Raw genomic sequence first — 22,880 nt, forward strand, 5'->3', positions numbered from 1 at the left:
AAAAGCAGGTTTCTTTTCTAACTGTTTTGCAATTTTTCACATAAATTTTTGACACATTTGTACCACTGAAAGGGGCTCACTTTGTAGGTGCAAATGCATTCGTCTTATGCTAATGCTTCTGCAATTGCACCTGTCTTTGTGCACAGTTGAAATGCACAGTTGTTAAGGCTCCACATTTCCTGCTGTACCTGCTTCTCCCTGAAAGCTGCAAATGAGTGCCCATGGCTGATCAATCTCCAGCTGCTGCAAGGCAGTCTCTTAGGTTTTTCCATGCCAGTGAAGAAAATCCGCCAGGGAACATTTGCAGAGCCCCTGGCATATCTATCCTCACAATGCTCCCATTGCCCTCAGAAGAGCATGTCTTCAGCTCTGCTACCTGTTGGGAACTGCTCTTCATCCTCAAACTCCTCATGAGCACTGATGAGGCAGTGATAATTACCACAGCCCACACCAGGATCAGACTCACAAAGGTGGAAGGCCATGTGCCATTGCTCACAGTTTAATTAACCCTCACAGAAGTGCTCCCAGGGTCCATCAGGTGCCTCAGGCATCGTCTGCCTTCCCTGCATGTGCCCTGTTATTGTTAGGGGCTGCTAAAAGGACAGGGGCACACGGCTGTCCCCACTGCCCCTCTCCTGCCTGTGCTGGCTCTGGACTCCAGGGCACATAAAACCTGCAGCTCCCACAGCCTTGGTGTCCATCACATCAAGTTCCAGTGCTCACACATGTGTCTTTGGTGCTGCTTTGGGACACATTGGCCCATGTGGTTTCAGGAGCCCAAGGGACAGCAAAACCTCTAAAGCTGAAGCAGATGGGTAACCAGCAAGCTGGAGTTTCTGCTCAGAGCAGAAAAATCAAAGTCAAGACAAAAGTCTTCCCAGAAGATTTAGTTTAATAAAACCAATTAATGTATGCCTAGTGTTGATGTTCTGGGTTTTTTCATCTGTTTGGGAGACTGATTTTGGTTTGAGATTTTGTTGTTGTTGTTTTTTAATTCAGGACTCTCAAGCTTTTGAGACAGCTAAGAGGGATTATTTTCTTTTCACTCATTTCACATTTCAACTTGCCTAAGTAAAGTCCCATGTTAACTTTCCTTAGGAAAGGATTAATACAGTTGAGAGTGACTTTTGTTGTCTGAAACCTGCAAGCAAGCAGTATATCCTCTTCGTAAAATCTAATGCCTGGAAGTAAATTCCTAGCAGGATTTTTTTTGTATGTGGATGTGATCCATCTTCTGGTGTAATACTGTTGTGTCAGAGTGCTCTGGTGATTCTAGATATCATCAGAATAATCACTTGCCCACTAACTGCAGTGCCAGTGTATGTCCCTGTCTGAGGATATCAGCACAGAAAAAGTCTTCACCAAATCAGATGTCTGCAAGGACATCACAGCCTTTTATTCTGCACACCTCTGGAAACCTTAAATCCCATTTTAAGTTCCTTGATTTGGCGGCTGTTGTGGTTCAACCCCAGCCAGCAGCCAAGCCCCAGGCAGCTGCTCACTCCCTCTCCCATCAGTGGGGTCAGGGAGGGGGCTGGAAGGGTAAAAGCCAGAAAACTCATGGGTTGAGATAAATGCAGTTTACTAGGGAAAGCAAAAGCTACATAAAAAATGAAGCAAAACAAGGAATTAAGTCACTGCTTCCCACTGGTAGGCAGGTGTTCAGCCATCTCCAGGAGAGCAGGGCACCATCACATGTAATGGTGACTTGAGGAAACAAACACAATTCCCTCCAAATGTCTTCCTCTTCCTCCTTCTTCCCCTCACTTTATATCCTGAGCATGATGTCATTTGGTCTGGAATTTCCCTTAGGCCAGTTTGGGTCACCCATGCTAGCTGTGTCTCCTCCCAGGCTCCCAGGCACCCCCAATTTCCTCAACACTGTGGCCCTATGAAAAGCAAAAAAAGCCTTGGCTCTGTGCAAGCTCTGCTCAGCAATAACAAAAACATCTCTACAGTGTCAACCCTGTGTTTAGCACAAATTCAAACCACAGCCCCATAGCAGCCACTGTGAAGAAAATGAACTATACCCCAGCACAGTGGCCTAAGCCAACCAGCTGATAGCCCAAAATAAGATCTTTGAATCATTTGGCCAGCACCCCCTGTGGCAGGCACAGAGGAGCTGCCCAGTATCTTGGACAAGGTGTGGCTTCTCTTATTAAACTTCCTGTCGTGCCTCATCATTGGAGAGACCAGGTAAATGCTGTCTCTGCAATATGTGCAACACTGTACACTCTACATCTTAATTCCTTGTGTCCTCCATGTTATTTTTTTTACACTTTTTAGTTCCCTTTCTGCCAGGTTTCCCCCTCTGTCCTGACAGACAGCTAGGTTTCATATGTAGGCCCAGGAGAGTGATGAATTAGTGCAGCACTTTTTCCTGTGGTGCACCACCTCAGCAGCTCCCCAGGAGGATGCAGGAGCACTCAGGTGAGGTTTGGGAGGCTGAGGGGCTCCCAGGCAGCCGGAGCTGCCGTGGCACCGGGGCCCTGCCCTGCTGGAGCTGGAGCTGCGCCGGCTCCGGGCACGGAACATGAGCTTCGTGTTTGCCCTGCAGCCTTGCTGGGGCAAGCGCCCCAGAAAACCCCTCTGCCTGGGTAAACCTCCTGGCCAGGCAAAGCTACAGACTTCTACTTGTCCAGTTCTGCCCCAGTTCTGAGACAGCAAGAGGGAGGAGCTGCAGTATTTGTGCTTTGTGGTAAACACTCAAAAATAAATACTTTCCAGGTTCTCTCTTGTTTAGTGGCATAACTTGCAGTTGGGTAAACAACAGTCATTGTCTGTATTTTTTCTGACCCCACTGCCATGTGGGAGATCTGACAACTGATACCCTAACTTCTCAACTAGAAATATTCAGATACATTCTTGTCAGTGATGGCATTACAGTCCTAAGTCTGTTATTCCAAAACAAAAAGTTAAATTAACTTACTCATGTGAGTGAATTACAGCATATTAGCTATGGTAATTGGCTGTAGGCAAAATTCAGAAAAGCATGCATTTAACATCTGCCCCAGTTTAGCAGTACATGTATTGCCACCAGCAGTGGATTGTCTAACACAATGTAACTGGTGTTTTAATCTTTTCTTGTCATGGCATTTAAAAATTCCAGGAAAGTGGCTGCTTGTGGCAATACTTATTCATGTATTGACCAATGTCCCTGAACTTAGGAGCTTACAGAAATTTTAGCTTGCTTAGACTGCAGCAGCTGCTTTTGTTCTTCTTGTGGTGGGTCTTTTTTCTTTTTTTTTGTTTTTCCTACACTTCAGTCCAGCTTCAGAGATACAAAGTTTCACCCAGATACATCTGTGTTAAGGCCAGAGACAGTGGGTTAGAACAACCAACATGTTCTTGGCACTCAAGCCCTGTGCACTGCATAACCTGCCAGTTACATGGAAACCTCATTGGAAGATAACAAAAGATGAGCTTCAGAAGGCAAGGCATTCCTGCTTAGCCAGCTTGGGGGAAAATTCATCCTTCACCACCCACTGGCCCTTTGCAGCATTCCATCTCCAGACCTGCTAACTTCTGATGATCCAAGGGAAAGCAAATCTGTAAGAATGTATGGCTCAAGAGTGTATTGCACTTAGAAAGGTGAACCTTCTTTGGAGGCTGAATTTGTCCTATTAGAGATTCCCACCACTGAATCTTGTTATGCCTTTGCAGGAAGTTTAAAGGATTTCCCATCAGTGTAAGAACCACTCTTGTTCCTGCAATCAGGGGTCTCATGTGAAGCAACTGTAATTGCATAAATACACACTAATTGTATGGCCTGGTATAGTTTTTTTCTTTTTTAGCTTGTGGTATTCTAGGCGATAAAGTAAATGACATAGCAATCTGTTCTGACCTCAAAAATCTAAGAATCTCTGGTTTTGGCCCCCTATAGAGTCAGGCAGTACTTGGGAAAAGATCATCTGTTTCATCCAACAAGGAACTGTTACAGAACTGAGACGTGGAATCAGTGATGCATCTGAATGCTAATATCCCTTTATAATTAAGAAAAAATTAATAATTAGTGCAGCCTGATTTGCTGAAAGTCTTTTTGGTTTTGAATACTCTCCTTATCTCCTAATATTATCTGGCTTTTTAATGCCATCTTCAAATAATTGTCTTGTGTGAGTTCTGGATAGTAAAGCTGACAATGAACTAATCAGGCTTACAACTGCTAAGATACTCAAATAGACAAAATATTTGACTTGAATTATAAAAAGCAATAAATTGTATGGTCCCCATGTCCAGAGAGACTAATCAGGTGCTCTAAAACTTATGGCACAAAGCCTGAGCTGCTGAAGTGGTGTCAGAGTGTGCAGGTTCTGAGTCCTTTTAAGAGAGATCAAGGAGGAGTGTTTAGTAATTTGTGTGCCTCAGCTTTTTGCAGAATGGGTGATGATTCCAGTCAGCTGGAGTCCCTGAAGCTTCTACCAGTGACTATGACAGTCTATTTAAAAATCATTATTTCTCTTGTTTTCCAGATTATTCAGGACAGAATATTTAAGCACATATCACGTAACAGCTTAATATGGAACAAACATCCTGGAGGGTTATTTGTACTGCCACAATATTCCTCATATCTGGGAGATTTTCCTTACTACTATGCTAATCTTGGTGAGTGAATCCTTGCTATAATGTAGTAACATCTGGAATTTCTAGTGGAATTTTGAAGTTTTGTCTTTGAGTAGCATGTGCCAAGTGACTTACCATTCATTTCTAGTTAATGATGCCTTTCATTTATCCTGTCTCAATCTTCACTGCCCACTGTAGACTGTAACATCTCTGACTCATCAACATGCATCATGTGCCTCTTGCTTGCAGAGATTGTTAAAAAAAAAAAAAATTATGTTCCCTCATACTTTTCAGTTGCTGGTAATTAATGCCTGAGTTGCTGACCCATTCATGGCCTGAGGGGACATAAGAGGAATAGCTTTTTCCTTTCTTTGTTTATTTCTGCTTGGCAAATTGGAAAAGTGGTAATTTACCAATGACACTTTTTATTGGAGTGCACACTTGGTATGGATTTACTCTGCATACTATGTGTCTTCATATGAATCCCACTAGAAGGAATGAATAGGCCTTAGGTTCATGGCTTTTTCCTGAAGCAGAGCTTGAACAATGAGTTCTGCAGGTGAATGTGCCTCCAGGCTGAAGGCATCCTGCTTACCAGACTGCTGCTACTTTTGGCTCAGCCTCTGCCATCCCACTTGTGTGGATCTGTACTGCTCACCTGCTAAAAATTGACAGTTACTGTGTTAAAAAAGGGAGAAGAAGGTTTCTGTGCTAATTCTGATGAAAAACGACTGTGACCCCCACACTGATGAATTTAGATGAGGTTGAGAGCAGTAAGGAAGGGTAGGCGCCAGTAGGATGTGTTATTCCAGGCAAAAAAAGGAAATCATAGCAAGACAAAAATTTAAAAATGGAAGGCAAGGATGCAAGCAGAATTATCAGCTCAGGATGTAATTGAAGATTCATGTGGATAAGAATCAACCCAGAAAGCAAAAATCTGACAGAGGCTGTAATGGAACTGAGGAAAATGAATAAGCTTCTGGAATTTGTGGAGATAATCTGTAAAAAAAGCATCAAGCATCCAGAGCCAGGCAGCAAAACAGAGCCTGTGTCGAGAAAGACATTTGGCTGAACAAACTAGATGTCAATATTGTGGGACAAACTGGATGAAAAAGAGAGATAACAGAACATCTGTGGAAAGAGTGAGTAAGAAAAGGAAATAATTGTTTTGGAGTCCGGTATTTCAGAGTGGAAGTTAAAGGCGCAGAGTGGGAGTTAAAGGGAAGTGTGATCTCCTCTGAAGCATCTGGTATCTGAGAGGAAGGGAGATGACCTAAAAAAACCTGGCAAGGTTTGCATTAAGTGCAGATTGTTTTTTCCATCCCCGAAGTCCTTTAATCTGTAATAACTGGGGCGATTTTGTCTTTACTGAACACGTCTCTCTTCACTTCAGGTCTGAAGCCTCTTTCCACATTCACTGCCGTTATCCACGCAGTAACTCCCCTGGTTTCCCAATCTCAGCCTGTGCTGAAACTCCTGGTTGCTGTAGCCAAGTCCCAGTACTGTGCACAGGTAAGCAGCACTGTTTGGCTGTCAGTCACAGCAGAGACAAACCACTCTGCCAGGAATGTGGAGCCTCGTGAGTCAGCCCTGTTTCAGCCCTCTGTTTCAATTCTGATGTTTCTTTCCTCTGAGATTTCTATGGTCTATGACCTACCTGCATGGGAAATACAAATTCTGAGTATAATGGGAGTGGAATAGAGATAGTAATTAAACCAATTGTTACATGAGACAGGTAAAGTAATGAGTGCACTTTAAAGACCAGCATTGTGTATGCTGCAAACTGCACAAGGATGCCTATACCTCAAGAGCTTTTATGTGATCTTCCTTCCTTCTGCTGTGACTTTTAATCTCATCAGTGCCAGGATTTTGGCTTCTCTAAATAAAACCCTGGGGAGTTCAGTAGGAGCACCCTCTTGCAGTGGAGTGTCACAAGCAGTTTTGCCTTTAATGAGAGCCACAGTAAATCAGTCACATCTGTATCATGTGGCTGAGACAGAGACTTCCCAAGTTCCTGTCCAACCTATATTTACCTGAGAGGATGTATACTGTAAGTAGTTGGCTTGGGTGAAATCAATGTAGGAAGTGTTATTTTTATGCAGATTTGTTTCTTTGCTTTGGACTTTGAAATTCCTAACTTGAATTTAACACGTCTGTCTGGAAATCTGAGACCTTAGAATATGGACTGGTCTTTGATCATGGTCCAATATTCTCTTTCAGATTATTGTTTTATGGAATTGTGATAAACCCCTCCCAGCCAAACACCGCTGGCCTGCCACTTCTGTGCCTGTCATAGTCATTGAAGGAGAAAGCAAGGTAGGTGGAGAGGAGCATGGTAAAAGCTTGCCTGCATTCTCTGATGGGACAGGAATTGATTTTTCCAGCAGCTTTGGTGAAAGCTTTGTAGTTCCCAACAAAATGACAGCTCCCTTCTATTCCATGGCCTTTTGTACCAGCTTAGTTGCAGATTCGTGTTTCATGCATGGGCCCTGTGCACTCAGAAATCATCAGCATGACAATTAATGCCTTGAATCTGAGATTCACAGGTGGGACTCAGTTTTGAAATGTGACCCCAGCAGCAGAGAGTGCTGACCCCATCGTTGGAGATTCCATCTCTCTGCAGGTGCATGAAAGTAGTGATGCAGCTGCACTCCTTGAGTCTAAGTCACATGCAAGACTTGGGGGTCAGCTATGGACTCAAAAGCAGAGTTAAAAATGAGAAATTGCCTTTGAAAAATATCTTCTTTTATGGTACTTGAGAGGTACTGCTGCCATCAAATTAAAAAAAAGGGGCTTGGAACACTTGTGTGGGAGCAAAATCACCATGTCATCTCTTGCTGTGCAACACACATGTCTTGTTTGTACTTTCACAAAGTGAAAATAGATGCCATCAGATGAGAAAAGACTCACTTAAGTGGATGAATCCTTTCCAAATGCAGACCTGAGAGGAGCAAGACTTCTTGCTTCTAGAATCTGAAACAGATTTGAGCTGGACCCCTCTGCAGTCTCTGTCAGCTGGCTCAAGAGCTCTGTGTTGGCAAAGGGAACTTCTAGTTGCTTTGCCTGTACAATCCTATTTTGAATTTGTAATTTTGTCTTTGGTCTTTTCTCCTTATCACATTAACAAGACCCTGCAATGTTGGCAGCTAAAGGCTCTGGCCTTAGCTAGCCACATAAACAGTATCAGAATTGCTGCAGGGCCAAGAAAGGTTGTAGAGATTTCTGAGCCTTTTGAATGTTCTGAGTGTTTTTATTTTCTTTTTGTAAAACTAGCAGAGGTGAGATAGAGGAGAAATCTCTGACCAGTACTATAATGTTTGTAGAAATTGGCTCCAGGCACTGTTTAGATTACAAATGAGTCTCCTGAGTACATAAAGGTGTGTTTATAGTGGACAGTCTCTTCCCTCTCATATCCCAGCATATGCCAAATGGCTTCTTATGTGCAAAGCTGGTTTTTTGGACCAAGTTTGCAGAGCCAAAGCAACACAGTTCAAAAGTTGCACAAAGAAACTGCTTTTCATCTCCAAACTAGGCCAAGGCCTGCTGGCAGGCACCAGTACTCCATGCAGCTGATCATGGTGGTCTGCCTTTACCAAACCTTCACTCTTCCCTTGAAATCAAATGTTGTAACACCCATTTTACAAAATGGTACTTTAGCTATTAAAAAAATACATGGCAAGTCCTGACTGCTGTATTACTTAAAATTTCTGCACAGTCTGTAAAAGATTAGGGATGAGAACATGTGTTGCGGTGTTCCAAATAAACATGGGTCTCCTGCTGCCTGCTTGCTCTGCTTCATCTTAGTGTAAGCAGAGCAAAAGCCTCAGCCCCAGGCAGATCACCTCTTCATCAGAGCCCTGCCTCCCTGGACCAAGGCCATCACAGTGATGAAGGGGTGCTCTCCAGACAGACATTGTGAACATCTTGATTATGGAGACAGATCTTTCTCTGAATCAAGGCATAGATTCCAAAGACCTGTTCCCAAACAGGTTGCAGGGGATGTAGAACTGACCATGTCAATTAGGAGGGTTGTGTAAATCTTCTCCATGTCCCTGTTTCCATACAGTGGATTCCTCTTACTGGGCTTGACCTTTGAAGTTTTCTCTTGGCATAGTAAATTGGTAAAGAAGTCTAGTAACTAACCAGGCTGTTTGTCCTAGTAAATGAGGGAAACAAACTGTGTTGTGTCCTTGTTATTCTTCATGAGTTCTCAAAAGGTGCTATTTAGTCTGATAAAGAAACCATATGGATTTTCATTTCTTGCTGTTATCTTTTTGATCCAGCTTTCCCATCTATTTCTTATTACTTTGAGGACTGTCCTGCTATATCTTTAAAAAGTTTATTCTGTATATAGGTTTTTTATATATAGAATGGTGTGAGTTGGAAGGGCCTTAAAGACTATCCAGTGCCAACTCCTCTGCCATGGACCAAGAAACCTCCCACTAGACCAGGTTGCTCAGAGCCCTGTGCAGCCTGGCCTCAAACACTCCCAGGGATGGGGCATCCACAGTTTCTCTGGGCAACCTGTTACAGTGCCTCACCACCACCACAGTAAAGAATTTTTTCCTAATACCTAATCTAAACCTCCTCTCTGTCAGTTTGAATCCATTCCCCCTTGTGCTGTCTCTACATGCTCTTATAAAACGTCCCTCTCCATCTTTCTTTCAGGCTCCCTTCAGCTACTGGAAGGCCATTTAAGAATGTGACTTCTTAAAATGCTACCGTACCTATATAATTCTTCATGCAGACAAAGCTTGATTTGAGCTTTAAAAGCTTGAGTTCTTTAGTATGTTCTCCTTTTCTGATGGAGAATGTTGCACCATCCTGGTAGCATTACATCCTTCACACACAGCCTGAGCTGTTTGGTTTCCCAGCTGTGTAAGCTTATGAAGGCTGCAAAGTCCTTCTTGGCATTTGTTACCTTTGATCCTCACACCCTGTAGGAGAGCAGAGGGACAGTCCTTGCCACCAGGGAAAATATCCTCCACAAAGAAGCTGTAGGCACATCTAATTATCAGTACAGACCAGTGCAGTTTGTCACTAAATGAAAGCAGCCTGCTGCAAAGAGGGAGGTCTATTCAGAAATTACTCCTCAGATAGAAGGTATAGGCTGACTGCTGGAGTGACAAAAATGACACTCCTTCACTTTTGAGCTGAAGGGTCTTTTCCATCAGACAGAAATATGCCACCTACCTCAGACAAGAGGAAATAAGAGTGAGGAGTAAAATTAAGTATTTGCCTTGGAAATGAGTCCTTCAAGTGGTTTTTATTTCCTCCCCTTCCTGCCTTGAATACCCACAGGTTATGAGCAGTCGCTTCCTACCCTACGACAACATTGTGACAGACGCAGTGCTGAGCCTGGATGAGGACACCGTGCTCTCAACCACTGAGGTAAGGGTCTCTGGGACTCTGCTTGGCTCCTGGGCTCAGCCTGAGCACAGCAGATTCGCTCTTCTCTTGCCTTTGCCAGTGAGCAAATGTTACAAGATTTCCTGCTGTACTCCTCAGATTTAAGGTGTTGTACTTGTTTCAGCAGCCCTGCCACTGCCTGCCATCAGAGGAGCTTTCGCCCTGGTTAATTGGCTCATCATTAGCATATGGTTCTTCCGTTCTTTATTATTTTAGTAACATAGCTGCAGGCGGGTGTAGGCAGCCAAGAGCAGTCAGCTTTAATATTCTGCTCTCACTTTTCTGATTGGGGTGGCTCCCCCCCCCCACAGTATCAGTAGAGGGTGTAGGTAGAGGGAGAAGGCTTGTCAGCAGAGAGGGACTGCTATCACTCCAAAAGACAGCGTTGCCACCCTAGTGCAGATTTCACTGAGGAATGCTCTTTCCCCATTGTGTCTCCATAAAATTGGAGATCTTTGCTAGTTTAGGTGCTCGAGTGTCTGTGCCAAGAGCAAGATAGCACTAAGAAAAGAAAAATACTGTAGAAAACCAATTTTTACAACTGGGATGAGTATTGATTTCTAGAACCTCTTCCTGAGTACCACAAGGGAAACCGATGACAGTTTATATAGAGTGCAATATTTGGGAAATACATTATTAATGATGGCCAGGGAATAGCTTGAAAAACTCGATTTTCTTTTGTTTTCCCTTTTTTCCTCCATGTCCATGGTCGTTCTGCTCTCCCCACTTCACCTACATAAAAATGCATTTCTGTCAGTGATGAGGACCTTTCACTGATGCTGCCAGTACTTATATGTCAGTGAAGAAATGTGTAATATTAGTCTTCAGTCACTGCTATATACCCTAAGATGTCACTGAATTTGTTCTAAATGGATGAGATCACAACTGCTCTTCTCCTGTGTACAGATGTTGTGCTGTGGTTAGACTGCTCAAGAAACATCCTTGGTAGCCCTCTTTTGCTTCAAAAATGAAAGAAATAGTTGACATTGAACCTGGTACACCTTGGTAGTTTCTGCTAGATGGGAAAGAATATGGCTGCTGCCAAAGCACTTGTGTGCAAAGCCCTGCACAGCCCAAAGAAGTATTTGCCTTGGAAAAGAAAGAAACCCCAAAGCAATAAAAGACATTTCTCCTAGGGATGGAATTCCTAAGCAGGTTGTTGCTCAGGATGAAGGGTCCCATCTCAGCTGCCCTGGGGATCATGGTAATACCTCTAAGGGATTTCATTGCACTGACAGGGTATTTACAGCAATCCAGCCTGTGGGTTCCCTGAGGATTTGAGGCTTTGTTTTGTTTTAACTGGTATTTAGTCATCCTGCAAACTTCAGAGCCATACAGGCTTCTGGAACACATATGAAATACGAAAAAAATAGTGTTTCTCATTTGACTTGGCCATGTTTACCCTAAACATTTTGAAGCACAAATACTTGCTGTGAGACAGCCTACACTTTTCTTTGTGGCTTTGTTACTTTGCTTTGTTTTCTTTGTTGCTCCTGTGAGCAACTTACAGCTGATCCTGTGTGTTTGTGCAGTGGGTGTTTGCTCTATGAGCCCCCTGGTCCCTGTGCTGCAGACAGAACCAGCTGGCCAGCTCTTGCTAGAACCCACCTTGCAGCTCCAGCCTGTCTCTGCCAGGGTGCCACCACCAGCAGTGGTGGCTCTCCATGAAGAGAGAACTCTCTATTGCTTCACTTCCCTCACGGTACAGCTTACACCACTGTGATGTGACATCTCCTTTGAGACTAGCTACTCGTGGAGGGTTGTGGTGGCACAGCTACAGGGCCCAGAAAAGGCAGTTTAGAAACATGGTCAAAGACAATCATATTCCCATTGAGAGCAGCAGTCACCAGGGACATCCTCTGGACTGTCTGACCCCGGTGTGTAAAGGTTTTCCATTCTCAACAGAACGGGGAGTGATTGTTCTGTGAGAGGAGCTGTTCCATAGGCACAGAGGGTGTGTGCATAGGAAGTCATTAGGAATCAGTGTGGGTCATGATCCAGAGGTTTAAGAGATTGCCAGCTTGGTTGGGTTTTCCTGGTGATCAGCCAAGAGTGGCAGTGCTACTGGAAATTACTTAGGATGAGACCTGAGGGGCTTTTCTAATAAAGGGAGTTTTCTCTTAGGGTGGTTGCTTTACTGCATCTCCCTAGTGCAAGGGCAGATACTTGAAAGCACAAGAGAGGGCACTGGGTGCAGCAGTTTTATTATTTATTTAAGTTTGAGATTCTCAGACTTCTCTAAAGAAAACAGATGTCACGTTTTATGGGAAAGGCCTTTATAGGGAAAAAACCCCTTCAGTTCTTTCATGTGGTATTGATTTGGATAAGAGTAGAACTATCACAACGGTAACTGGTTTGTGCACATTGTCTTTCTGGTTGGCCCCAGATTCCTTGAAACAACTTTAAAGAAAATAACCAGGCCCTAACTTTGTATTTCAGCCCATGTGCGACTCTTCTGTTTCATAAAAACACTGTAAATGTGAGAAGGCTGACAGTAATCACCACAAAATGGGACTGTTCTCAGAGCAGCTATTCTTTACCTAACCTCTACACCCTTAACTTTGACTGCATTCTTGGAAGGTTTTTCAAACATTTTTGAGTGAAGTTTAGATCCCTCTGGTACTGAGGGGAGCCTAATGTGCAGTGCAGAAACAAAGCCCTCTTTTTTTGGGGTTTGAATAGGACAATAAGAATTGTGTATAACTCTTAAAAAATTTCAGTCTAACTTGAGCTCCAAAATCTAACTTGAAGGCTAGGGACTGCCAACCATTGATAAAATCTTTCCATATATATTTTTACCAAACTCTTGTCAAATATCAGGCTGACGATCCTTTTGCAAACTACCCAGATCATCCCTTTCCTAATATCACTAGATTTTGTTTGGTAGGATCATGGGGTAGCAATGTCCTGTCACTTCTCAATTCTCAGAGATTTGAGTTATTAGAATAGTTACAGCAAGACAATAAAATAAAAAAATGCCGTTGGCAGCATTTGAGCATTTGACATAGTCTTGTGTCTTATACAATATAAAGCATTTTTCATAAAGTTTAGGCTCCCCATGCAATTTAACTAAATGGGAATTTTATCTTCCTCTTTATTAAGCTGTATCTTGAACCTTTTTGGTCATATTGACAGTCTTGAAAGTATGACTGACATGGTCTTCAGAAGGCTCAAAACAGAAAATATAAAACGACTCCACACTGACTGTTTTATTTTCACTGAGCCACCTTTACCATTTAAAGTGCTTGACTTCTGATTTTCCAAACTGTGTTCACAGTGATTATAACAGTAGGTTCAATGCACAAAGATGTGCAAAAATTTCAGTTTACCACATGGCCATTACCCCTTGGTGTTGCATCAAGGTATAAATACATGCACCTACACCCATTCTTTCTGTAACTTGAACAGGTTTGATGTGTAAAGGGCAAACTTGAAAATGTTAATGTAATGCTGTGATGCTCTAGACTCCCTTTAACAGGAACCATTAAAATGTGCATAATTATAGGGCAAAATGTCAAGCAGTCAGTTTAATTTACTGATGAATACACAGAATTACTGTTTTGCAACAGTTCCAAGATTTTGAACTGCGAATTAGTGGCAAGGTTATATTTTGTTTTGTTGACATTTGTTGAAACAGTTTCAGTATTCATTTGGCCTGTACCTTTGTCCACAGGTGGATTTTGCCTTTACAGTTTGGCAGAGCTTTCCAGAGAGGATTGTAGGCTATCCTGCACGCAGTCACTTCTGGGACAACACTAAGGAAAGGTGGGGGTACACCTCCAAATGGACTAATGACTATTCCATGGTATTGACAGGAGCTGCTATTTACCACAAGTAAGAATCCAGAGCATCTGCTATCCTTCTTCTGTATGAAACAAAACAGTAAAGAGGGGGTGGGGTGTGAAGAACATTCTTCTGGAGGGGGAAAAAAGATAGTAAGTGGGTCTACTTTTTATGGGGTAATAATTTAAGTTCTTGGTTGAGCTCTGGGGATCTGGTAATCATTACTGCACTTGTTGGGTCTCTTTGAAGTCACTTGTGTTTTGAGGCAGTCGGACTGCTCTTTTTAACATCAGGAATTACATACTTCAAAGAGTTCCCGAATTCATTAAGCTGCTTGGCTGAATGGCCTGTAGCATAGCAGAAAGGAGGTTACTTCCAGACCAGCTCTGGGTATGTGTTGGCTGACAGCTACAGACTGCAAAGTCTTCTGGCTACTCTAGAAATGTAGTACAATGGGCATGTGACAGTTCAGCATATTGCAGCATGTTGGAGAAAACCTATGCTGTTAGAACTTCAGCAGATCAAAGTCCTCTCTACATTTAAAGAAAAAGGAAATTCTGGAATCTCTAATCCACACCCCCACTAAGGAGAAGACAGGCCACAGGGGATGATATAGACCCAAAGGAGAATAATTTCAACAATAAGAACAGTAGTAGGGCAGTTTTAATGCGAGTTCTTTCCAGCTGAACAGTTTGGGAAGAAAATAGGGAGGATGAATTCATCAGTGTTGTCTATCACCTTGTAGCACAGTGGGGCTCTCCTTCCTCCTTGTCCATTATCTTGATACTTAGGCCCACATTGTTTCTTTCAACGTGGTTGCAGAAAAGGTACATGTTCTCTTTCTCCTTTAGCACTGTTTACTGTCTTGATGAGAAATTTATTTGTTTTCCCTTCTTGTTGGAGGGTGAGACCAAAGAAAGGAAGTGCTATATGGGGAGATGAGTACAAAACTTGGGTCTCAACTAAAATAGAAATGTCCTGGATACCTGAAAGCCCAGTGACTTGTATTAATAACACTGCTGTTGGTTTTCAGATATTATCACTACCTGTACACTCATTACCTGCCTGCCAGCCTAAAGAATATGGTGGACCAACTGGCCAATTGTGAGGACATTCTAATGAATTTTTTGGTGTCAGCCGTGACAAAATTGCCTCCAATCAAAGTAACACAGAAAAAACAGTATAAGGAGACCATGATGGGACAGGTATGTAATCACAGCATGTTTTAGCAGTTGGGATGTATTGATAATGTAACAGGTTCACTTCTAGGTTAGGCTTACAGAGTGGTACAATTCTGTCAAATATTTTTGCAATTTCTAGTTTAGCAGAACTGTGAATAGACTTTAGATATGCTTATTATAATGAAGAAAAAAGAAGACTGGCAAACATCTACTGTGAATGCTGCTTCCCTTCATAGTTTTCTGACATGATGTAATTCATGGTGATCCCAAACTCCTGAAACTGATGACTGTGGTGTCTGAATTCCAGTTAAACCCTAATTTTCCAAGTATTCTAGACCCAAGACCTAGTCATGGAATGCTAGAAGCATAAGTAAATTCTAGAAAGATTTTCTATTTTTTATTATTATTAATTAATATAATGTACCAGGCTGTCCCTGCGCTATTTTAAATTATATAGTGTGATTCAAGCACTGACACTGAACTGTCACAACAGAGATAATTTGTGATATGCAAGTGTTTTTTCCCCACAGGGAACATTTTATCCCACAGTCAAGCCATCACTCATTAGCAGCCATGAAGTGCTTCTTTTAGGTCCTCTTCCAGATACTGGATAAGCCTTCTGTCATTGCAGAAGTACCTCTAGTAACAGGGGTACATGGTAGTGTGGGGTCACTTGTCCTCCTACCCTGTGAGAGAGCAATGAGGAGAATAGCAAGTCCTGCACACCCTGCAAGTCCTGAGCAGCCTCCCCTCTGTGCTGCCATGGTGTCAGTGATCTCAGTGCAAACAGCACCACCATTACTGGGGGGCAGGTGAAACAAGGACCCTCAATTTTCCCCTCCCATTTTCTCCTGGTAGCATTACTCAGATCTTTGACTGGGGAGTTGCCATGCCAGTTTGTAAACTGCATTATCTCTGTGTCACTGTGCTGGCACCTGAGGTAGCATTGGTAGCAGTTCTGACTCGCCTGGGTGCCCAGGAGACCTTCTGTGAACAAGAAGGTGCCATCCAGAAAGTACCTATTGCTTCCAGCTTCAGCTTCACCTCTCCACAGGGCTGTGCTTTGGCTGTTTGGCAAAGCTGGAGCATTCATTTTTCATCTTACAGCACGGGTGACTCGAGTCAGCCATGAACTATAACTCTCTCCTAAAGACAAGTTGTTCCTGCAGCTTTGGGAAATGTAATGGACCATGTTCATAATTCCTTGAAAGACAAATAAAAAATGAACATAACCTCAGTGTTGTGACAGAGATTAATAGTCATATGGAAATTCAGTGTTAATGGCCAAAATACCTGCTATAATCCTCTAGCAACAAGCTTTTACTTGCTCTTTAGTGGCTCTGTATAATCAGGAGGCTGCAATCAATGCACATTATAACCTACCACTTGAGCTGAACTGGACAGGCCTTATCACAGTCATTTGGCAAGTCCCTGACTTTATCTGTTTCTTCATGTTTTAATTTACATTCTTTGACTTTATCAATTTATATTTGTTTTTAAAGTATAGCGGAAACATAAGTGCTATAGTGGATGCATGGGACGTGGAACAAAAAACCCCAAGGTTCTCAACATTCATACTTCATCTTAAATAATAGTTTTATTATGTTTATAAATGTTCTTTAGGTACAGACAATGAATAATAGCAGCTTTAAAGCTGCTAGGGCCTTTTTTTTCCAGAGCTGCTGAGTTTCAATGGACATCCACAGGGATTACAGCTGCCCTGAACTTTGGAAAATCATGCCAGAATATTTTGCATGTATGCAGCCAAAGACCATGATGTTTTCCTTGTGTCAGAGTTAAATATGATGTAGTGTGGGACTCCAGTTCATTTTTTGAATCTGTGAGACAGTGCTGATGAACTGGACTTGGCCAGAGGGATTCCTGGAAGCACCTTGCTTTTCACTGCAGGGCACCTACACACAAGAGTAATGCCAAGCACATAAGGACATCTAAGTTGCAAGCTGGTTGAAATTACTTGTGTATAAATTCCTGCAGATCTGAACTGCAAAAGTTCAGGTTTGACCCTGAATAATCGTTTTCCTTCTATGGCTGAAGACCATGGGCAGCAACTGTGGCCTGGCCTTGGGTGTGCACCTCTGCTGGAAAGCCATGGCCCTCTGTTTTTCTCACCATTCCCTCCATTCCCACCATTCCCACCATGCTGTGTGCCAAGGGTGACTCTGATCTCTGCTCTCCTCTCCTCACAGACGTCCCGGGCCTCGCGCTGGGCCGACCCCGACCACTTTGCCCAGCGGCAGAGCTGCATGAACACTTTTGCCAGCTGGTTTGGCTATATGCCGCTGATCCACTCGCAGATGAGGCTCGACCCTGTCCTCTTTAAAGACCAGGTCTCCATCCTGAGGAAGAAGTACCGAGACATTGAGCGACTCTGAGGCCGCTGCTGAGGGAGCCGGACTGTGCCGCCGGCAGCGAGCGCCGACCCCGCCAGCCGCGGCTGCACACCGAACCGCCGGCACGCTGCTGTCGCTGGGACTAGGTCGTGTACAGTTTCATTATGGAACATTAAATAATTATTTTTGAAATGATTGCTATGCAGGTTTAAACTTTTTTAATGATCAAAAAAAAAAAACCCTATTAAAAACAGAGTTCTTTCTTTAATCAAAATTGTGTTGGTTGTGAATATTTCAGAGCTGCCATTTCTTTTTTTTATGCATTTGATTGTCAGTGCAATTTTCATTCCTTTTTCCTGCGCAGTTAAACGCTGGAATCTCACTGGGGGAAAATGCAGCAGGTTCAGAAACAAACTGAGCACAAACAGGACAGAACTGAAGTATTAATATTTCTCGTTTACTACCAACTTTTTTTCTTGTTTTCCCCGAGCCAGTAGCAGCCCCTGTGGCTGAAATCCTTTGGACAGCTGGAAAACTGGAGAATCTCCAAGCAGCCAAATGAGAAGGCAGATCCTTCTGGTTGGGGACCTCTGTTTTAAAGGCAATCAGCCTTGCCTTGAAGGGAGAGAGGAGCATTATTGTGGAGGAGCATGACATGGAGCACGGGGACACACATGCACAGCAGGGCTGCAGGGCTGTGTGTTGTGCTCAGGGAGGCACATCTGAGTGTCCTTGCCCATGGATGGCACAGCACCAGGCACAGCTGAGTGTCCCTGCCCATGGATGGCACAGCACCCTGGGGCATGGTGGTCCTGTGGGACACCCAGAGCCTGTGCAAGTCCCTGCTGTGGGCAGTGGTGCCTCTTGGCAGCTAAACATCCAGAAGTAGATTTGTTCTGAGGGTAAAAGAAGTGTTGATGGAAAGCAAGAAAGTTCTTTGGTGCTTGCAGTGCAGGAATTTGGCCTGTAACTGGCTTATTTGAAATCAAAGCATGGGCTTCTCTTTTTTCCTTTTTTTTTTCTTTTGGAAGTGCAAATATATAGAGACATTCCCTCATGGAGGTCTGACACCTGAAGTAAAGCATATGGTCAGACACTGGGTCCTGGCACCAGTGGTGTTCCCAGGCATGCTTGGGGCAGGGTAACTCACACAAAAAACCTGCTTCTTAAAGATGAGTGCTGCTCATGCTCCAAAATGGTTTTAGCATTTCAAATATAAGTATTTTTAAATTGAAATATTCCAGTTGGTTTTTTTTGTTTTTTTTTTTTAGTCCTTTGCTTATTTATGTGCTTATTTACATTGAAGAATGAAAACAGAAGCAGTGATTTGGGTCAGGAAGATGCCATTCCAGTTTGCTAAGAAAATAAGCACTTTAAAAATGTTTCAAACCCTCACATTTTGGGGTGCTCTGTAATTATCCCCACCCCAAGAGGAGCTCTGTTAAGTCACAGCAAGAGGGTTTAGTGCTGATGCCCAGAAGACCAGCAAGCCTTTCTATACCTCACTTCTTTGTAAGCAGGCAGTCTGGTAGCAGGGATGAAAAGTAGCAACTCTTCAGTCACTCCCAGTCCCATCTAGTAGGGATGAAGAGTAATTGGACCAGAATGACCACCTGTTTCCTTCAGGCTCAGGCACCTATTTAATATGCAGCTTTAAGCAACTCACATAACCAGGGCATGCCTCAATTTCCTCTTTGTAAATGTAATAGTTACTGATTGTAGAGAGAATGCTGCAAAGCTCAAATAATTTCTCTTGCTGGTAAGATTATTATCCCTAAACAGAAAGTTGCTGTCAAAGTGAAAAGTACATGTTGCTAAATGTTGAATGCAACCTGACATGTGAAGACTTGCAGAGGGTGCTTTGCTTTGCATATGTATTGCAGTATTTGAACAGAGCACATCAAGTTAGGACAGGACCATCAGGTTCCTGGCATTTTGTTTTAGAATCATAGAATGGTTTGGGTTGGAAAGGATCTTGAAAATCATTTGGTTCCAATCCCCCTGCCATGGGCAGGGACATCTTCCACTAGACCAGGTTGCTCAGAGCCTCATCCAGCCTGGCTTTGGACACCTCCAGCGTGTTCTGTGCAACCTGTTCCAGTGCCTCACCACCCTCACAGTAAAAAATTTCTTCCTAATACCTGATCTGAATCTGCCTTCTTTCAGTTTAAAACCATTACGCCTTGACCTGTCGCTACATACCCTTGTAAATCTGAACCAAATCTTTAAAGGAATCTGCCAAAACGTGTGAGACTGCAGCTAGTGACTTGAGTTGCTGAAAGGAAGAGGTGCCACTTTCCCCTCCATTCCTGTTGCTCTCCTGCTCCCTGGCCATGCAGTCTCACCTGATACCTTCTGCCATGGTGGTGGCCACCAGATGCTTCTGTGAGCCCATTCAGCTCTCTAAACTCATGGAAAACTGTCCAGTGATTTATTGGCTTTTTCTAATACCAATTTAGAGAGTTAAATCAGCATGTGGAGAGAAATGTAAAGAGGCAGCAGTAGGTAGGCAAGGCCAGGGAGGGAAGGGCAGCAGGATATATTTCAGTCTGTGTTTGGGTGAGCTGCTAATTCAGCTGCCCACATCTTGTAAGAATCTGAACCTCGCTTCCCTGTGCTCTCAGGTCTGTGCTTGGTGATCTGCATGGGAAGGTGAAATCCAGTGATTTTATTTTCCAGAGTGAAAGGCTCAGTGGCACCCATGACTTGGAGATCAGGTAGCTCATTCAAGGACTGGAACAGACCTTCTCCTTAGACTCCCTTTTTGGAGAATGTGCCAAACACCGGATGAGGCTTTCAGGGCTCACGTTTTTGCTCATGTGCCATGTGCAGGGGAGTGAGCACCCATGTCCACAAGAGCATCTGCACCTCTGGGAAGCAGTCACTGGTCTGTAGCCAACAAGAGAGACCCGTACTAAAACAAAATAACAGTTTTGCTTGGGTTTTAGTAAATGCCATTTGGGGGCACGTGGGTTGGAGTTTCAGTTAGAAAGAGAGTAACTAACTATTTTTGGAGTGCAGCAAGTCAGGCCAAGCTTTCAAGCTGTTTGACATTCTTTATCGTCACTTTTTGGGGTGGCTGAAAGAGACTGTGCTAAAGTTCACTCTCAGTGTGATTCGAGGCCCCTTGTGTTTACTGATTGCTAATTAAACAAGTGACAATGGAAGGCTTAGCTCCAGAGGGATGTGGATAGGTAGGAGCATTTCCCTTTGCGTGTGTTGCCCGGGTGTAGCCGTCGTGCTGGGAAGGAATGTCCCCCATGGCTGTCGCTCTCCGTGTCCGCAGCCCCGGGATGCAGGGGAAGAGCTGGACACAGACCCAGCTCAGAGACTCTGTGTGTTACACTCACTGTGGCCATCACTGGCCAGTGCTCCTGAGAACAGCAGGCAAAGCCTCCCACGTCCACCTGTGTTGGACAGAGCTGTGTTGTTTCCTTAGTGAATGAAATCGCTCATTCGTCGTGTCCTAGGTGCAAGTTAATGGTTCTTTATTCTTTTTTTTTTCTCCTCTCCCAATTCAGATGGTGCTGAAACAAGGTTCATTCCTTGTTGCTCCTTTTGTAGGTTTTTTTTATTATTATTTTTCATTAACAGCAGGCTATGTTAGCCTTTACTTTACAGGTACTTGAATGCCTGATGACTTGACTGAGTGTTACGCATGTGGCCTTTTGTAAAGGTTACTGACCTTAATTTAATCAGGGGTGAGATGGGTGGATGAATGTGAATAGATCCATGCCATTAAAACAGAATAGAAGTAGGGATTAGAGTTTGGGAGAACTGATGAATTTTTAATTGAATTTATTAAAGGTAAAAAAAAAAAATAGAAACCCTTCCCAGTTATAATTGAATGAGATCTATTGCTGGAGAAAGGTTTCATGAGAAAAAAGTGACACAAAAATAGGGGCAAACTTCCAAGATAGAAAGTGCCTGGCACTCCTTGCAGTCCCTTGGGCCTGCACAAGATTTTATTTGCCCTCTTTCTATTTTGTGAAAATCTCTAATGATTACCATACCTTTTTCTAGATGTGAATGTTTAAGCTTTGTAATAATTTCATAGTGAACACACTGGTGTGCTAATGCATGGCTATTGAGCACTTTGATCTTTTCCATTGGAAAACATCGTGGATTTGATCAATTTCAGGTTGCAATTTTTCTTTTAGAGCCAATTTTGGCAAAGAAATTAATTTTTCGCCAATGAGCGCCTTTTAAAATAGCTCATTTACCAAAAGATGTCATTTGGAGAATGGAAGTCATCATTTGAAGCAATGAAAGAAAGAGCTAGATGTAGACTCAGAGTTTTTAGAAATCTTTACATGCCCAGTGTCCAATGTTGTGTCCTCCTCTTTTGCACTCCCCTACTGAAACTAAAAGAATACCATAACATCTGTTATCCATCAACAACAATTTGTTAATTCCTCCACTTAAACATCCTCTTACAGCAGAGGGTGGTTTGGTTGTCTGCTCTTTTTTTTTCTTTCTTTTTTTTTCCATTCCCAGGCGGGCTCTGGTGTCTGTTCTGGAAATGTGGCCTTCAAGGGCATCAGCCTGACAGAGCCATTTCCCTGGGCTTTAGTGGGATTTCACAGGATGCACCTGTGGTCTTCCAAGGAGGGACCTGCCCTACGCAGGGTCTTAGCTGGTGTCTGCTGGAAATAAAATTGCATCTTCCAAAATTTTGTACATCTCACTCTTGTTTAAAACTAAGTCAAGCTGGCCTTTATACCACTATTTTAACCATCATCACACACATTTTTTGAGTTGGAATTAAATTAGAGGGAGTTAAATTAGGCAAGGGTTAAATTGGGGGGCTGGGAGGGTATGGGACTCATCAGATGCTTTGAGATGCTCCCTCCCATTCTTTCACAATGTTTTTAGTGATTATTTCACAGTGGGTTAGTGATGATCCAATGGGCCTTGCGACCTTGTACATAATTCTGTATATTTATTTTGAGAGAAAATATGTATAGTGTTTGGATTATGAGAATGGAAACCTGAACTGGGAATTCTTACGTCGGCAAATGTAAAGCAAAAAAGCAAACAAAAATACAATCTTATTTTGTATAAAATGTACATTTTTGAGAAAAATTTTCTAATGCATTACCAATGTTTTCATAGTGCTGCCACATCTTTTTTAAAGTGTTTCTCCCTCTTTGTTTGACTATTGACAACATGGTGCAATTAAACCTAAAGCAAATGTGTGAATGAGAGAAAAAGAGAGAATGAGAAATTTAAAAGCCATATAATTTGGTTTACTTCATTAACCTGTATACCATCATAGGTTTACCATCTAAGATAGGTTGGTTTTATAGATAGTGTCACCAAAGACTTTTTTTCTTCAGATTTATTTTGAAAAGTTGTTAATAAAGGACGTACATTTCTGTTGCAGTGTGTTCTTATTTTTAAGGTAGAATAACAAATCTTTGGTTTGGTTCTTGAGAATGCAAATTTGGAAGCGCAGTTGCCACATATCTCAATCTGGGGCAGTTAAATGAAAGGCTCTTTATCTGCTCTCTCCTCAGCTCCTCCTGAACTGAGCATTGGCTCTGTGCATATCCTGTGTCTCTTGTGCACTGACAAACATGTGGTGTAGCATGTG

At 42.9% G+C, this 22,880-nt stretch overlaps 1 protein-coding gene across 1 annotated transcript in view; it reads left to right on the forward strand.

The window, feature by feature from the left end:
• The window catches only part of EXT1 (exostosin glycosyltransferase 1), a 181,196-nt gene extending 158,527 nt beyond the window's left edge, over positions 1–22,669 (forward strand). Inside the window, exons 5-11 of the mRNA XM_054633316.2 lie at positions 4,470–4,602; positions 5,954–6,072; positions 6,781–6,876; positions 9,862–9,951; positions 13,643–13,803; positions 14,786–14,957; positions 17,141–22,669. Coding sequence (XP_054489291.1) covers positions 4,470–4,602; positions 5,954–6,072; positions 6,781–6,876; positions 9,862–9,951; positions 13,643–13,803; positions 14,786–14,957; positions 17,141–17,326 — 957 coding nt within the window. The 3' untranslated portion in view covers positions 17,327–22,669. The remainder of the gene's footprint in view (positions 1–4,469; positions 4,603–5,953; positions 6,073–6,780; positions 6,877–9,861; positions 9,952–13,642; positions 13,804–14,785; positions 14,958–17,140) is intronic.
• The last annotated feature ends 211 nt before the right edge of the window (positions 22,670–22,880 follow it).

The sequence above is a fragment of the Agelaius phoeniceus genome, chromosome 1, assembly GCF_051311805.1.
Source record: "Agelaius phoeniceus isolate bAgePho1 chromosome 1, bAgePho1.hap1, whole genome shotgun sequence".
NCBI lineage: Eukaryota > Metazoa > Chordata > Aves > Passeriformes > Icteridae > Agelaius > Agelaius phoeniceus.